Here is a 17,729-nt window from a genome sequence, read left to right on the forward strand (position 1 = left end):
AATTTCTTCACCAAAGGCTGCAATATTCCCCGGTTACAACGATCTGAACATGGTTTATTTTATTTGGGAAAAGAAATGCCCATTTTTCCTGTTCCCTGCTGAGGAGGCTGATTGCCATCTCAAGCGGAACTTTTATATAGGAACCTCTTGAAGCCTTGTCAGTGTTTAAGAGGCGTTTGGACAATGCCCTGAATAACAGGCTTTAACAAAAGCTAAAACCTTTTGGTCCCAAATTGGTCAAGCCAGTTGGACTAGATGGTTTTTGTAGGTCCCTTCCAGCTGAAATTATTCTATTCTATTCTATTCTATTCTATTCTATTCTATTCTATTCTATTCTATTCTATTCTATTCTATTCTATTCTATTCTATTCTATTCTACCCTACCCTACCCTACCCTACCCTACCCTACCCTCTACCCTACCCTACCCTCTACCCTACCCTCTACCCTACCCTCTACCCTACCCTACCCTCTACCCTACCCTTGTCTAGCATTTTTTGCATATTTAAGACCAGAGTTCAAGGGAGAACCTTACTGTTTTCATCATTTATAGTTCAGCCAAGGCATTTAAGGAAAAATACTCTTGGCTGCTGGCGTGATCAGGTGCTGCGATGCACAGGAACCGGTTGAGAGAAGGCAGTCTGCATGGGTAATCAGGTTAGAGTCAGCTGCCTCTGCCCTCCAGCTCGCTCTGAAATGGCATGTAGTCTAATTAGTTATAGAAAGGATTTTACTGAATAGTTGTAAACAGATCTGAGGGCTTGGAATAAAATCAATTCTGACGGTGGAAACTTTTCCGGATAATTATAAACTGTTATTGGCAGAGTGTGAAAGAGAGACCAAAGGACTCCTAGCAGTGGGAAACCTGTGGCTGTGCGCGCCCTTCTCTGCAGGGGGAAGGAGAAGGACGGAGGTTGTGTGGGTCCGGCGGCTAACCAGGGCCTCTTCGAGAGGAGGGATAAGGGGCTGCAGCTGGTAGGCAGTCTGCCTTTAAAGGTGCTTTTTTTTTAACGCTCTTGAATGTTTTGTTCTTTTTTGTAATGTTTAGTGGTGCCCTGATACCTGAGGTACCCACACACCCTATGGTGGGGGCACACATCCAGTGGAACTGCACAGTGAAATGTTAATAGTTATTTAAAGAAAAAAAAAAGAAATAAACAATATTTGAAGGTTTAGGGCATGGTTTGATATAAAGGCATGTTTAAAAATTCTCTCTTTGCAGATCGCAATGGTCCTGGCTCAGACCTTCGCCATCTCCCTGCTGATGTAAGTGCCGAAAATTGCATCTCCCGGGTAGGCAGGTCCTCGCTGCCCCGCGAAGCCGCCCCAGCCACCAGCCCCACCGCAACCTGCTGCTCGACTCTGCGTTCCCGTTCATGGCAATGCCCCAGAATTCAACCGGAGAAAATGGCTTTTGTTTCACTCAGACACTTGACTTATCCTGCCCGTCTCTTCCTCCCGGTGAAGCTGGCCGGACCTTCACCGCCCCGAGTGGGCGAGAGCCATCTGGGACCCCGCTGAGCAACGGCACGGCGTCCTCTGGCGTCCCCAGCCCCTCTGACTCCTGCGCCGAGCCCCTCTGCTCCGCCACCCCGCCAGAGGAGGGGACCCAGTTTGGCCAAGGGATTAAATACGTGTCGGCCGAAGGGGAGGAACTGGCGTGCGGCTGGGGGGGGTTCACCCCCGGGTGCTTGCAGCTCTTCAACACGTCCAAGGGCGTCCTGTTCTTCCTCTGCGTGGCCTCCTTCCTGCAAGGCATGACGGTGAACGGCTTCATCAATACGGTCATCACCTCCATCGAGCGGCGCTTCGACCTCCGCAGCTACCAGAGCGGGCTGATCGCCAGCTCCTACGACATCGCGGCCTGCGTCTGCTTGACCTTCGTCAGCTATTTCGGGGGGAACGGCCACAAACCCCGATGGCTGGGTTGGGGCGTGCTGGTCATGGGCTTGGGCTCCCTGCTCTTCGCCTTGCCCCACTTCACCACGGGGCGGTACGAGGCGCGTTCGGCGGCCGAGGTGGGGGTCTGCGGGGGGAACCAGAGCCTGCCCTGCGCCCAGGCTGCCTCCAGCCTCTCCAGCTACAGGTTCGTCTTCATGCTGGGGCAGTTCCTGCACGGGATGGGAGCCACGCCGCTCTACACCCTCGGCGTCACCTATTTAGACGAAAACGTCAAGACTAACTACTCCCCTGTGTACATTGGTGAGTGGAGCCGGAGGGGCAGGTCGGACCCCCGGGCTGGGAGGTGGGAGGGGGAGCCGGTCCGTCTGCCGTGGCACCAAACAGACCACATCGAGTGGTTTTTCAGGAGAGGTGCCCCCAGTCTTTTGTTCCCAATAACGGGCGAGGTGGTAACCGGAGGGAAGCGGCAGCTGTTGGGGAGGGTTTGATTATTTATAGGCAGGAGCTGGAAGCGCAGCTGGGTATTTCCCCTCTGGCGGCGCTCGCCCTGCAGATCAGGAGGTGCCTCCTGCTCCCGGCACGGGACCAGCTGGGGAGAGCCCTCCAGCTTGCCCCCCACGTGCATGGCATTAGTGTCTCCGGCAAGCGACCACGAAGCCATACCCCATCCGTGCCAGGGGACATCACCCTTTAGTGCCATAGCGTGGGAGGGACGGTCACCGGGCTGCTTGGATACTGCTGGTGCAAAGCACAGCCAAGAGAAGAGGCTGGGCACACTCCTCTGCTCAGCAATTGCCAAATCCTTACAGTCCTATCTGGGGAAAACGGGGCTGACCTTTTAGTGGTTTCAAAACGTAGCAGGCTGCCCGTAGCGTTGGATCAGAAGGCTGTGCAGGGAGAGGAGGAGATCACCAGGAGATCACCAGTAAGTTGATGATCTTTCCACGGCAGCAAACCAAAATCAGTGCCGGTGGTGCCGCATTTAGTGCAGGCGTTGCGTGTTGTCAGTGGGGAGACAACGCCGCTGCTCGCCACGCCGGCAGTCGGGATGTGGCACTTACATCCCTGCTAAATAATAAAACAGTAGCTACGTCAATGTGTTTTCCCAGCGGACCAATTTTGTCTGCCCCATGCTACAAAAATTCCCATGTTGGATGCAGAAGTTTCCCTGGGACACAAACGGGGGATGAAAACTTGTGGAAACTCCGGCTTTGTTTGTCGGTGGCTGGAGGAGCGGGGTGCGAGGCGGAGGAGGCTGAGCATCCCTGGTCCGGGAGGGACCTGAGCCGCCACGGTGGGGAGGGGGATGCAGCATCCCTGCCTGAAACGCTGATGTTTCTCTAACGCAGCTCGTTTTCCCTTTCAGCTGTTTTCTACACTGCTGCAATCCTTGGGCCTGCAGCGGGTTATCTGGTAGGAGGAATGTTTCTAAATATTTATACTGAAATTGGCAGAGAGTAAGTCGCTAAAAAATAATCTTGTTCCTTTTCCTTTATGCTATATGTTTCCTTTGGGGTAAAAAAAAACCAACCAACCAAACAAAAAAAAAACGGAGCAATGACCCGGTAGCTGGGTGGAAACGTGCCGGTGGTGTTCAGCGGTGGTTCTGCGGGGGGGGATGAGGCTGGAAGGGCGGTTTGCATTCGTGCTGTTGCTGGAAGAAAATTGCTGACAAACCTGTCAGCTTAAATCTTTCCTCACGCTGCAGCGCCCGCGCTAATGAGGCTACAAGCAGCAGGTGAATTTTTTCAATGAGTTCCCTGATGAGACAACGCTACCAGCAGCGCTGCTCCTCCTCCCGCTCATCCCGCCAGGATGCTTAGTCCCTCCTCGCTTCTTAGTAGTTGTAATTTATTTTGATCTCTTTACAGGCTCTTTGGCAGATGAATGGGTTAAAAAGGGGGAGCAGGTTTCCGGGGGATGGAATGGGTTATTTCTACCGGTTTTCTTGCAAAGGGTGGCTCTGGGGTGGAATAAGGGTTGCAGCAACCCCCAAAGGGCAAATGAGATGGGGAGAGGTGAATCACAGAATCACGGAACCTTCATGGTTGGAAAGGACCTTTGAGATCATCGAGTCCAAGGCAGAGGTTAAAGGAGAATTAAATGCTGTAGTTTCCCAGGCTCGTTAAGTGATGTGCTCTCTGTTAAGGCAGGCAGCGCCGTGGTGTGGCAGGAGGGGTGGGGGATGTGGCATCCCCAGCAGACCGCCAGAGCTCTGTTTCCTTTCCTGATGTCCCCCTTGTGTCCCCCCACACCCTGCCAGCTTCAGCAAGAGGCACGCCGAGCTCTCCCGCTCCGTTTCGAACCGCCGCCTCCCTCCCTTGTGTCCTTTTCGGCTTCGTTTCTTACAGGGTCGACATCGCCCCAGAGAACACGCTGTGGGTGGGGGCATGGTGGATCGGCTTCCTCGGGGCCGGAGCAGCCTCCCTCCTCATCTCCATCCCCATCCTGGGGTACCCCCAGCGCCTCCCAGGTATGCGGCCCCGCGCGAATCCAGGGAATCGGGGCTGGGGCTGCACGGTGCTCGCGCTCGCCTTGGGGCTGGTGTCCCTGTGCACGCGTGTAGCTGGGGACACGGGGGCGGAGGAAGAGCTTCCAGCGTTTAAATTGTAATTCCTTCATGGATTTCACCCCCACGGCTTTCCAGCTGACCGTTTCCCTGCTCCTGCCTTGCGCCGTTGGCGGAGGGAGGATGTCGCGTGGCATTTTGCCCCAGCAAATCCACCCCTTCGGTGGCATCCGCATCCCATGTCTCACCTGCTCCTTCTTCCCATTTGCCTCTCGTTTTCAGGATCCCAGCGGTATATCGTTATGAGGGTGTCAGAGGCTCATCAGCTAAAGGATGGGAGCCACAAAAAAGCGTCGGATCCGGACTTTGGGAAAACAGTTAAAGATCTGCCTCGGTAAGAAAATGGCCCCACGCCTGAGGTTCAGGGAATGAGAGCAATGGGCCCAAAGTGAGCTTGCTCTCTGCGGTGCTTGCCCTCTGTGACGCTGGCTAAAAGGTTTTGTCCCTCTCCAAACGTGGGGCTGACACTTTCTCGCGGAGGAGGTTGCAAAGCGCCTGGTCCCATCTCGGCAAACGGGCTGAACTAGAACCGCCGCCGGGGACGGCGAGGGAGGGCCAGGGACGAGGCGCTGGTCCTGTCTGCGGTTTTCGGAAGCTCACATCCGCACGCGAAAAGCCACCTGCAGTCCTGTGTGACACGTGGAGTTTCACCGGGGGTGGCTTGGTGGCAACCCTGAGGTGACAGGAGATGCCCGGGTGTTGCCATCCCATTCCGGCACCCCGGCGGCGTTATCTCCTGTCTGCTTGTGCCTGGCCTCACCCGGCCGGACTGAGTGTTGTCCGACACCATCTCCCCCCCGTCCCCTCGGGGCTTTTCTTCCTGGCCTCTATTTTTGCTCGTGTCAGATCCCTGTTTTGTGCTTTTCATGAGAAAAGTGAGGAAACAAAACCTCTAACTCTTACAGCTCCATTCCAAACCTAGGGAACGAGATATCCTGCACTGTAGCTTTCTGTTCCCATTCTCTTTTATTCTTTTTTCTTTTGCCTTCACATCTTCCAGCCACCTTTTCTGTGTTACTACTTCTTATCTCCCCAGCGAAGCAGTGACGCAGCAGCGCCTTTAGTCCCGGGGCCGCCGCTTGGCTCCGTGCTGCGGGCGAGCAGCTTGCACCGGGGGGGGGTTCGGTAGCAAACGGTTTGAGGGGATGGGAACGAGTGAGTGGCCAAAATTACATACACTTTCTTTAACCTGGAAACATTTGCTCATGGATCTTTGAGATCTCTCATGATTTTTTTGTGTGTGTGTTGAGTCGTGCTTAACTGGAGGGCAGGGGGAGAGGGGCTGCTTTATTTACGGCTTGGGTTGAGCCGGTGTGCGAGCTGTGGACGTTGCAGAGAGATCTGGGTATCGATTCCTTTCGGAGCTTGCAGTCAACAGAGGGATTTTTTCTTTTTTGTATTTCTCCCCGGGCCGTTCTTAGGGAGGCGTTTGCATCCGTGCGTGACGGGCTGCCCCATGCGGAGGCAAACATTGGGCGTTGCCGAAGCCCGCGGTGCTGCCAGCAATTCCTGCTGGACGCCAGTTGTGGGATTTGCCGGCAGAGGGGGATTGAAGCAGGTGCTCGCCCGGGGGGGGGGTGTTCAGCAGCAGCCGCTCTGTGTTGTGTCAATGCAACCGCTCGCATCGGTCTGAAATTCTCGGAGACTTCTCAGGAAGTTTACCAGGGTTTAAGGCAGTTTTATGAAGAATATTACATTGAACAGATTTCAATACTGTTATTAAATGGCATTCTTGACCGGGTGCCATTTTCCGAGGTCAGGGCTTATTCTCCACACGGAAATTAAATTCAAAACCTGCATTTAAATAACAGTAAGGTTTGACTAAAACCAACACAAACAGGGTAGCAGAGAGGGGTGAAGTTCGGTGGTTGATGCTTTTCTTTCTTACCTGGAACAAAGCCCCCACTGTTTCTCGGTGAAGGCCGTCTGACAGCAGGTACGGGGCCAGTCCCCCTCCGGGAGCATCTTCTTTCACCCCTCGTTCCTGAAGAACAAATACCCAAAGGTGGGGCAACTCCTATCAAATAATTCAGGTCAGTCCAGACCTTAGCGTGGTTTCCGTTTGAAAGCAAAAACCCAACAGGCTTTTTGCGTTCCCTGGTTTTGATTAATCAAAGGGAAGTGCCTTCAAGGGTTGCTATTCTGGAGACTTTGCATTAAGGAGGAGATCCCATCTGTGCGTGCAGCTCCTGGGGACACGTGGCCCCGGCTGGAGAGCGAGGCCGAAGGATGCTGTGGCTTTTGTTCTAGTGAGGGATCGGGTGCTACACATTTTCTCACAGTACAGACAGCAAGAGTCTCACAAAGACAAGCAGAATTACGGGTGGAATAAAATGCTATTCCACGCTATCAGGTCCTTTCGGAGTCAGCTTAACGAATTACTGTGTTCACGGTGCTGCCTGATAGCAGGAGCTTACAGGAATGCGGCCCATTCGGCTTAATCCTCTGCCCTGAAGAGACTTCTGTCTTAATTCGTGGGTTGAAAAGGCCTGATAAAATAGCATTTTCCTTTCTCCGGTTCCATATGATTGCTCTCAAGAAATAACCCCTGCTGTCAGTGCAGAGGGATTCAAGGGGAAGACACCTAGGGCTGTGCCAGGAGAGGAGGCTTTGTCCTAGCTAGCCGTGGGCCAGAATTTGCGAGGATCACTCGCCGTTCCGTCAAGCCCTCATCTTCAACACGAGACGCTACGGTTGATACTTCACTCAGCCCCCTCGGATCAGTTGGCAGAGCGGGGCTTCAGCTTGTCCCACGGCTTTGCTAGAGTGTGTTGCAAGGGGAGGTTGGTTTACGCTCCTGCGGGACGTTCCTGCGGGACGTACCTGCTGCCCTCCGCTCCTTTGGTGATGGCGACGGTAGGTGTCATTTCTGCGTGCTGGAAAAGTCCCTGTTCACATGCCCTGAGGTTGCATAAATATCATTATTGACTCATTAGCTTGTGGCCGTACTCTGTTACCCTCTGGGGTGTCCTGGGCATGCGGGTGTTCCTCAGAGGAGCAGGCTCTGATGGCACAGGTGGTCCCAACCTACTCAGCAGGACCATTCCGTGAGGAAAGAGTACCCATATGTGCCCATATCAGGAAAGACTTGCAGGGTCAAGCTTTTAGAGATGGTGGGATTCTTCTCTCGACGGTGCTGAGCTTCCCGAAATCCCTTTGGCTGCAAGAACTGAGGACAGTCAAAACTATTCAAGAGTTAGGTGGTTTCTGGGTGTGATTAAAGTCCTCCTGATAGCAGCGAAAAGCTCTGAGTTGACTTTGGTAAGGTTTTATATGCCGTAGCTCCTCACAACTATATTTTCTGTCTAAAAATAGATTAAATTACCGGAGTAACTCCTTACTCAGCAGCGAAAGGAGTTTCCCACCTGCAAGTCTAACTTGTAACCTTTGGCCAGCAGGCATGAGGTCACACCAGTGCCAGGGAACAACTCCTCTCTTTTCTCTTGAACTGTAAGAAGGTGAAGGCATTGTACGATTTCTACGTCAGCCACGAGGTCCCCGAGAAGTGTTTTCTCACTAAGAGATAAGCTTTGTGCTTCCAAATAAAGCACAGTCGAAAAGATAATTCCTGGAAAATAATTTACTAAGTTGAACTAATCCCAACAGCTCTACAATGGTTAGTAAAAAGCCCCCTGTAATCGAGGTAATAAGAATGTGTGGTATTTCTGCCTTTCAGCATCTTTGTTCTTTTGGGATAATGAGATTCTCCACTTTATGCGGGTAAAGTTGCATAAACGTGCTGCTGAGCCTCAGCACGTCTCTCGCTCAGTTGTACCACAGTAGGTTTTCTCTGATTTCACGTTTCCTCCAAAGCAGCAGGTGGTACGTGACTGCGCCTTTCAATTCGGCGAGCGTCCCGTGGCATCCCTGCCGCTGCCGTCGCTGCGGGATGTCGGGGTTGTGCCTGTCTCAGAAACGGGGTGATCTCTGGTACTGGTCCGGGCTGGGCCTGGGGAAAGTCACGTTGCAGAATTTCAAGCTCGTTACGAAACGCTCCCTGCAAAGCAGTGTCAACCCTCTTAGTCCAATATCCGAGATAGTGAGAGATAATTGAGACCATCCCATGTGCTCCAGGGCATTTCCCTGTCTCTGACATGGAATCGTTGCGGGATCATCTTTCCACATATAAATGACACATGGCAATTTTTCAGGCGTATCTTTGGCTCTCTACTAAATCCCAGTGGGTCAAAAAGAAAATGTATTTGCTCAACTTATTCATTAAGCTTAAAGTAAAACTGTGCTTAGATTGTGGGAGAAAGATTGATTTGTGTTTTCCAGTGGGATATAAGGTGTCTTGGAGGTGCTTCCTCCATCTAGAAAAGCTTGCTTGGTATTTCCCCCAAGCTGCAAAACACCCGTGGTTATCAGCGGTTGTTATTCTCATGAGGCCGTGGGTGCGCGTGAGTAGCATGTGTGCACATGAGGACGTGAGGGTGTAACGCAACTTTGTTCCCTGCTCTTGGCTGTTTGAGTCAGGAGTCCCAAGATAACCGCCATCGGGGACTAAACAAACCTTGCGATGGTTGAGATTTGCTGAGGAGTAGGGTCCTTTCAGTATTGCCCCGTTTAGGAGTGGAAGTTACTCAGCCTGGCCCTGAACGTTGGAAAATTACCACTGAAATCACCCACATCCAAGTCATGGGCACTCTGAGTGTGAATTACATCACGCACGCGCTGATGGTGCCCAGTGCGCGTTTTGAACATGCACATGAGATAAATAGACCCATCTGGTGCCCTCATGAGGCCCACAGAGAAGAATCCCAGATTATTCCCTCCTGTTTGAGGTGTTTGGTTGATGTCCCTTAGATTCTCTTGGTGGTTGGCTGTAGCCATGGGGCTATGAAACACGGCCAGGGTAAGCGCTGATTCAATTCCAGTATATTTGTCCCTCCCAGATCAGTACTGCTGCTCCTGAAGAACCCCACCTTCATCTTCCTCTGCTTAGCGGGAGCGACCGAAGCCACCCTCATTGCTGGGATGTCCACGTTTGGACCCAAGTTCCTGGAGTCCCAGTTTAGTTTAAGTGCCTCGGAAGCTGCTACCTTTTTTGGTAAGGAAACCGGGTTTTTGCAATGTTTTCCCATTTGCCTACAAACGCAAGAGCACTGCGGCCCATTTAGAATGGAGACAAACACACTTTGCTGTTCGTTTACAGAGCGGTTATCGTCTTCAGCTGTTAGATAGGATTGTTTCCCATCAGCACATCTGTACCCAGTGCATTTTCAGAGCTGTATCTACTGACATCAGGAAGAAACGTGTCGCTTCTGTAGCCATCTGTTACCCTCTAGAGGAAGGCAAAATAATCGTGGTCTGTTCCTTCTAGCACATTACTGGGAACATTAACTAAATGTTTCCTCTAACGAGGGATGTCTGAACTGGGGGACATATTTTGTCAGCATCCCACAACGGGAAAGATCCTCACTTAGACTGAGGAATTGTAGAGCGAGGAAGTGGTGTCCAGCAAGCATCAATACTCATGACGTGCTCCTCAGAGCGTCTGTTGTAAGGTATCTGGGTAGGAAAAGCTGCCTTACCAGGTTCACGCCGTGTCACCCGATCTGCTATGGAGGCCCACCTACTGCAGCAAAGTCCACTGAACTCCCACCAAGAAGCCACGCAGCAACCAAGGGGTTATTCTCATGCAGACACACTGCAGTTCATGTATTCAGCCAGGAAAACTCCTTGCTGACATTTCTAAACTTGCTTGTGGGTTTTTTTTCCCCTCTTTTTTCAGGTTATCTGGTTGTGCCAGCCGGAGGGGGAGGCACATTCCTGGGAGGATTCCTTGTGAATAAATTTAAACTCCGCTGTTCAGGAATCATCAAATTGTGTTTACTTTGCACGGTGTCGAGTCTGCTGGCTATATTCATTTTTTTTATCCACTGCCCTAACATGCCGATGGCAGGAGTAACCCAGATGTACGAGGGAAGGTAATAACAATCATCCCATCTGTCTTGTGCTGCCTGGCCCTGGTCAGAACGGAAGGATAACTCCAAATACACGGTGCTGGGGGTAGTCATGTGTGAATGTGTTGGTGGTGGAAGATGGCGTCCGGTCAGTCTTATGGGCAGATAGCGAGAGTGTGACCCAGAATACAGAAGTCCTAATTTTTGCATCTAATTGGAGTTTATGGAAGAGGCTCCCTCTTTCGTGAGGGAGGGGAGATCAGCAGTGCCAGAGTGTGAGAGACTCCACTCTTCAGTTGCCTTCGCAGAGTCCCGCATCTCTGTGAGATAAACTGGACTAAAAGTGGGAATGTCCTCTCCAAATGGAGATGTCTCCCTATGAACTGGTCACTTCAACTCCCTTGGTGGCGGTGGGAAAGAGGCAGCTCCAGGGCATGATTCCTGTTCATGGTTAAAATTGGGTGGGATGAAACCCTTCCAGTCCTGGCTTTATGCTACTTTGGGTTCCACCGCACCTCTTAGCGTCCCCCCTTCTCCTTCTCTTGCTCTACCCCTTTCTTCCTGGAAAATGCTGTTCGGTGTCTCCCCGCTGACTGTTCCTGTGTTTCCCTTAGTGCTTTGCCTGGTGGCCGCCTAAACCTGACAGCAGCCTGCAACGCCGAGTGCGGCTGCCTGCAGGAGACCTACAGCCCTGTCTGCGGGAGCGATGACGTTATGTATTACTCTCCCTGCCACGCCGGCTGCCAAGGAGTGTCTGAAAATCTCAGGAATGGCAAGAAGGTATGTCTGAAAGCACTGTGTGTTAACAAGGTGGTGGCACATATTCTTGGGAGCGTTTCGGCTGGTTCTGCAAAAGTCTCACAGCTTTGAGCTTTGCTGCAAATAAGTGCAAAAGGCAGAGACAGCCCTGAGCAGGTAGAGGATGCTCTCGGGCACCATGGGATGAAGGCAGAAGGTACCCTGAGGTCACCCTGCATCGCTTCCCTCAGTGTTCCCAACTTTGGTTTTGCCTCGCTCTACGTCAAACTGCACCAAAATCCTTGGAAAATCACCCAGGCAGGCGAGGAGCTCGGTGGGCACCTAATTCCTGTCCCAATGTTCATTTTGAGTCTTCAGTGCACATGATGCTCCTCCTCATCCTTCCAGCATGTCGCTCATTGGGACGGGCAAAGGCTCGAGAAGGGTAATGGTGACATTCAGCATTCAAGGGCTGCCTGGCAAAGTTAATTTCTCTTATTTAACAACCGGTTTTGAGACACAGGTGTGTCAAGAATGCAGCTTGATTTCTGCTTCGCTCTGCTCCGGGACCGAAACCAGCTGGTTTCTGCCCTCCCTGAATTTCTTTGTCTTTAAAGCCCTGCTTTGACTATCACCATTCTCCCAAGCAAAGCACCCACCAGCCTTTCTTTCCCAGGTCTACCAGGAGTGTAGCTGCATTGAGAAACCCCTCCTGCCCGGCCCCGGCGACGCAGAGGCAGGGAAATGCACCTCCTCTTGTGCGAAAAAGCCCCTTCTCCTGTTCTTCATGTTCGTGGTGATCCTCTTCACCTTCCTGAGCAGTATTCCTGCCCTGACCGCCACTCTGCGGTAAGCACGGGATCGCCTCGTCCTCCGCCAGCGCTGCAAGAAGCCCCAGTATCCACCTCTCTGCTTTATCCTGCTGGGTCAAACCAAGGGGAAGGTGTGATGGAAACCACCTCATGAGGGCAGCCCAGCGATGTCAGGACTAATTCCCTTCCCTGTCTAGCTGGGAAAGCAAATTTTGGCATTGGCAGCTCTACCCTCTGACATGGGACGCCCACATGTGTGTCCCAGTTTGCAGGAGCGGTGGGGGGATGTTGCCCTGGGGTGAACCTCCATCTCCAGAGGGGATGGAGGCCCCGGGCATGCTGGACCCAGGCACGTGGTGGGGAGGTGCCGTGCAGCCTGGCAGCGTTTTTCAACAATTCCCTTTTGTTCCCCAGGTGTGTCTCCGACAGGCAAAGGTCATTCGCACTTGGGATCCAGTGGATTGTAGTACGAACACTAGGTACGGTACGGAGTGAGTTTGGGCATGGGTATGGTCCGTTGGCTTTGTGGAGCGTGTGCCAAGCTGTTACCTAAGAATAAAACAGGTTGGGTTGGAAAAGAAAGGGGGTAGGATGCACCGTGATGAAAGGAGGATGTTTTCTCTTGTTTGCTGTCGTTTGGAAAAACATAATTTCCTTTGCATATGGTTTGCAAACTGCACAAAGGGTTCTGTAACGCATCACAGGTGGGGTGGAGGAGCAATGTCCCGGCAATGTGTCCTTATTTTACGAAAAAAAGAAGCAGAGGCGTTGAAGCTTCTGCCTTTGCCTCTTGGCTCTTGTGCAACGTGTAGGTCAGGGTGGTCAAAAGACTCGCTGGGCTCTCAAGCCTTGAAACTCAGCGTATTTTGGGTACCTTGTGGCTGTAGATGTTGCAGGCTGAGTTTGCTTAATTACCGTAGCAGCAGAGCCTGATGCTTTTCTGCAAGCACCTTGCAAGGCTGGGGCGTAGGTGCTGCCCAGACTGAAGGTCCTCTCTTCCTTCCCGCAGGAGGCATCCCTGGCCCCATCGCCTTCGGGTCCATGATCGATAAATCCTGCCTGCTCTGGCAGGACCAGTGTGGCGAGCAAGGCTCTTGCTACATTTACCAGAACTCGGCCATGAGCCGATACACCCTCGTCGCTGGACTGGTCTACAAGGTGATGCTACGCGTTAACTTCACTCTCTGATAAACCCGGCAGGTCTTTAGGAAGACAGCGTTTTGCTCTGGCAGAGAATTTTACAACACGGGGTTGTCCTGATCTGCCACCCCCCCTGCCCCCCCCCCCCCCCCCAAATCCGATTTTCACACAAAAAATTGTTCTCAGGGAAGGCAAAATCTCCATTTGCTTCCCGCCAGGTAATGGTGCTCCAGGCACCATCATTCTCTTAAATTCCATTTATGTTCTAGGCTTACAGCTTCTGTTGCACCATGTGAAATATCTCCTCTTCTCCCAACAGCTACCAAAGCGATTTTTGCTAGAAATGGAGTAAAATATATAACTACAGTGTGCTAGCGAGAGTGAGGGACGGCACTGGGGGCAGGCTGTAAACAACCATTCCCCGATCACTGCTAGAAAATAAGAGAGCTTAGCTCTGTGTTTCTTATTTATTAGCTGAAAACCATCATTTTTACTGCTCCCAAACAAGCACTTGCCCTAGAAAGTGGTGTTCAGCAGTTGCTGTGCTAAAGAGGCTTTCAGAAGCCTTCCAGAAAAAGGCTCTGGTGGTGACAGTCCGTGTGGGGCCGAAGAGCCTTCCGAATTCTCTCTGTCCCATTGCGATGGGGCTGGCTGGATTTGTGTTTTTGCCCACGCTGGTCTGCTGCCCAGGCTGGCCTTCACCTTCATCTGGTCAGGAAATCTCATCCCAAATGAGGACCGGGCGCCTGGTTTTAGTGGGAGCGGAGAGTAACGGGATGTCTTCATGGCTGCAGGTGCTTGGGACAACCTTCTTCATAGTCGCCTGTTTACTCTACAAACCCCCGCCGGAAGAGTCGGCTCCGGGCAGCTCGGATGCATCCGAAAATGGCAACTGTGACGCCCAGGAACACAAGCCCTCACTGCCGGCTGAGGAGGATATATAGTGCCGTACGCGTGGAAGTGACTTTCTCAGTGTCAAAAACACGATGAGAAGATGTTCTGCAGTCCCTAGGGGCTTTTAAATTAATAGTAATATTATCACTTTTTTTTTTTTTTTTAGTTCAAGAGAAATAATTTAATTAACCACTGGTGTGCTTGCTGTTTTCTTAACAGCAGAAGCACATTTTAAATTGTGCGCTGGTGCCGTATGCAGTTATTTAATTTTATTTAAAGAAAGGGCTACCATAGCTTTATTCTCTGTCTGTGACAAGCAAGGACCACATTCTCCACTCGTGGAAATAAGCACCGGTAACTCCAATGGAGTGCGTGGGGTTTAAACCGCCAGAGGATCTGGTCCCTACTATCTCAATTGTAAAGCCAACTGTAGCAAAACTTCTGTCGGATGTGGGAAGCCTGCGGAGAGCCCTGCTGCCCTCCAGCCCGCGTGGCAAAGGGGACAACCAGCCCTTAAACTACTGTATGCAAAGCAGACGGCCCCGCTGTGTCCTCCTCCTTCCCGTGACACGCAGCATCGCTCCTTTTGTTCAGGAGCGGGTTATCTAATTATGCAAACTCGCATCACCGCGCCACAGGAGATAGGTTTGAGATGAGATTTCGCGAGCAAATTCACCAGTACACTACAGGCGGCCATCGCCGCGAGCTGCCGAGCACTGCGCCTTCACGGCCTCCTTTCGCTGCAGGGTTTACACCGCCGGGACACTTCCTTTTATTTTTTTCTTACGTTGTTTAAAGGTGATGCCTTTTGTGATGTACTGTGCAAAACTTGAACTTATTTCTTGCTGTTTGGTGGATGAGGGGAAGACGCGAGGTACAGATCTATGCAACGCTTCTCTTCAGTCGCTCTGTAAAGGCGGGGGGTTTGGGTGGACAGGAAAAGTCAGAATTAATTTGATTTGTCTCCAGACTGCTAGCTGAAGGGAGAGCTCGCCATAGCGACAGTCTGCCTTGTGGAAAGGGGATGCTGACTTGTAGCTGGCCTGCTTGCAAGGAGAGAGGGCAGCGTTCCCAAAACGACCGATGAATGTGCACTTGTAATATTGACCAGGACCTTCCTGAAGGTGGGGGGGAGTGGATTTTGGGTGGGTGTATGTCTGGCTTCCCTCTCAGCCCAGCCCAGGCGAGGGTAGTGCTCAGTCTGTGTTTGCACAGCCGCCGATCCGGGTACAGCTCCGGGGCAGGGCTTGGCCGGCCCCTGGAGTCCTACACTGTAGAAACCGCGCTCACGGGGACGGGACCTACATTGCTGAGCTGCAAAACTGGTGCTTCTTTTGTGCCAGACGCTACTTAGGATTACTTTGTAGATGTTTTTTGTATATTTGGTGTATTTATGCTTCCATAAGCGGACGCGGGATGGGCATTGTTTCCTTCGTTAGCAAAGGACCAACTCCCAGAGCAGAGGCAAAGCCGTTCGGCGGCGCTGGGAGCGTGGTCGATCTTCAGGTCAATCTTCAGGTTGATGGTGGTCAAGAAAGCAGCTTCTTCCACTCGCAGATCCCCTTCCACCAAAGCCAGGTAGTGACGTTCCCACTTCCAAAGCCCTTGTTTTCCCAGCCACTGTTGAGTGCTGGGAGAGACTCAAGCATCTCCAGTAACTGCTGGAAAAACTAGAAGTGCTGAGGGTGAGATGGAGGATGGCTTTTGGCTGCTTGAACATGGGCAGCTGGTGCAGCTTCGCTTGGGCACAGCATGCAGGGGAGCCCTGTTTTCCCAGGGAGGCAGGATTAGACCCACGGATGCAGGAGTTAACCCCGTCACCACCCAAACCAAAGGTTTCTGCACAACCTCCACCTGGGTTTGGAGCCACCTGCAGACATGAGCCTGTCTCCAAGCCTTGCCCAGCGCTTGCCCTTCCCAACTTACAGACACTTGGGGTGCAAGCTGGGATCTTAGAAGGGGGGAAAATGCATGAATGTATTTTGGGAACATATTTTATGTATGATGTATTTATGAAAGGTAGAAGTTTTTCTTAATATATATATATATGGATATTGCGATGCAATTCTAGCGTTTATAAAATGAGCTTTATCTGAGTGAGCAAAAGAAAAGTTCATGGATTCTGGGCATTTTTTGTGTTGGTGTGGGGCTCGTAAGTCACGGATTGAAGTAAGCAGCAGCAAGGCATTCCTGTTCCATAAACAGGTTATGTAGGTGTACCGGCAACTTAAAAGATTTGAAAGTATGTTTCTCAGTCCCATATGAAGTATTATATTGCTATAAAAGCTTAGAAATATAATCAGTATTTCACAGGTACTTGTGTGCGTGTTTTTCATCGGTCGTCCCCCTTTCCCAGTGGCTGTCCCTGGCAGTGGTGGGCTGGATCCGTGCCGTGCGTCCTGCAGAGCCTCCTGCTGACAGGGTCAGGGCCACCCTGTGGGGGTCCAGGCTTCGCTGCAGGTCATCGTGGTGTCCTCAAGGGTCTGCGAATCCACCCAAGGTGAGAGTTTGGATTTAGGTTTGTGCTTAAATCATCGTGTTGATAAAGTCCCTCATGGGTACCCGAGCTGCAGGCAGCATCGTCTGACTGGTGGGACAGCAGGTGACATGGAGACCCTGCGGGTTGCTGTCTCCTACTGACTGACCCTCTCCTCCTGAGATAGGGGATAATTGCTTTTGAAGGCAAAATGAGGTTTTTATTTGCTGAGGAAGATGAATGAGGAAGGCAAGGTAGTACCTTCGCTGCCCTCCTTCATCCGCAGACCAACCCCGTTAAAGCCATAGAGCTGCTCCAGGCCTACACTACGTAAACGAGGTCAAAGTCCCGTGTCATCTGTGGTTTGCTTAAGGCGTGATTCCCGCTGTTAAAGAACACAAACAAACAGTGGTTGGTAGTGAGGAAAAGCCACAGGGAAGTGAAACAAATGAGCACCCAGAAGGGAGTCCAAGCAGGAAGAACTGAACGTTATTTACGGTAGACAAAAAACCCAGGCAGTCAATGAGCCGTTTTCAGTGAAGAGTTTGTTTGGAAGCTTCCTGGAGATTTTAAAATTACAGCAAATATAAGCTTTGAATGTGATACGCAGATGATTTTGTAGATGGATCTCTGCTCCACCCAGGCGTGCAGAAGAGCCCCAACGCCTCCCCGTCCCGGCTCCCGGGCTCCCTCCCCTGCAGCCCAGGAGTAAATACTGGTAACCCACTTTTTATACTTGGAATAATATAATTCAGGAAGAAAAAAAAAAAAACAAAAAAACCAAAACAACAACAACAACTGTTTGGCGTGTTTTGATTGCATCAAAAGAAGGAAAAAAAAAATCGTCTTTTTTTCAGGGCAGACCTTTTTCCTGAGCGCAGCCATCGCTGTGGGGCGCGGGTGGGGACGGTGGCCCCGGTGCCACTAGATGGCAATGGAGACGGCGGCGTTGGCGAGCGGGGCCGGGCCCAGCGTCTCCCTGCGCTGGGTGGGAGCGGGGGCTCCGCGCTTTACGGAACGGACGAAAGAGGACCCGTGCGCTGGTTCCGGATTTGCACCAGCAAAATTGCAAATATAATTTTATAATATCCGAATAAGGCCCAAGGGAATCTTTCAGCATCTAGAAACAGATCTTTCCAGGCCATTTGTAATCGGAAAGTGATGCAGCGGGTGAGGGTCCAAGCAGACCAGCTGCATTGTTTTTACAAAAGTTGATAAACTCTTATTTGAAGCCTTCCCTTCCCAAGCAGGGATGGAGAGCTCTGAGCTGTCACTCAAAAGACAGATTCTCTCT

General features: G+C 51.6%; 1 protein-coding gene across 1 annotated transcript; it reads left to right on the forward strand.

The window, feature by feature from the left end:
• Positions 1-922: 922 nt before the first annotated feature.
• On the forward strand, positions 923-14,009 carry SLCO4A1 (solute carrier organic anion transporter family member 4A1). Its single transcript, XM_054218598.1, has 12 exons — positions 923-973; positions 1,221-2,200; positions 3,267-3,357; positions 4,252-4,373; positions 4,692-4,803; positions 9,365-9,519; positions 10,204-10,399; positions 10,990-11,155; positions 11,790-11,962; positions 12,340-12,404; positions 12,935-13,083; positions 13,860-14,009. Exons 2-12 carry the CDS (start codon positions 1,375-1,377, stop codon positions 14,007-14,009), a joined length of 2,205 nt encoding a protein of 734 aa, XP_054074573.1. The 5' UTR covers positions 923-973; positions 1,221-1,374.
• Positions 14,010-17,729: the final 3,720 nt, after the last annotated feature.

This window comes from Rissa tridactyla, chromosome 12, assembly GCF_028500815.1.
Source record: "Rissa tridactyla isolate bRisTri1 chromosome 12, bRisTri1.patW.cur.20221130, whole genome shotgun sequence".
Lineage (NCBI taxonomy): Eukaryota > Metazoa > Chordata > Aves > Charadriiformes > Laridae > Rissa > Rissa tridactyla.

Coding starts and splice junctions, on each gene's coding strand:
- SLCO4A1 (XM_054218598.1), top strand. CDS start 1,375: ATGGCAATGCCCCAGAATTCAACCGGAGAAAATGGCTTTTGTTTCACT. Junction 9,520..10,203: donor GGAAGCTGCTACCTTTTTTG/GTAAGGAAACCG, acceptor CTCTTTTTTCAG/GTTATCTGGTTGTGCCAGCC. Junction 10,400..10,989: donor ACCCAGATGTACGAGGGAAG/GTAATAACAATC, acceptor TGTTTCCCTTAG/TGCTTTGCCTGGTGGCCGCC.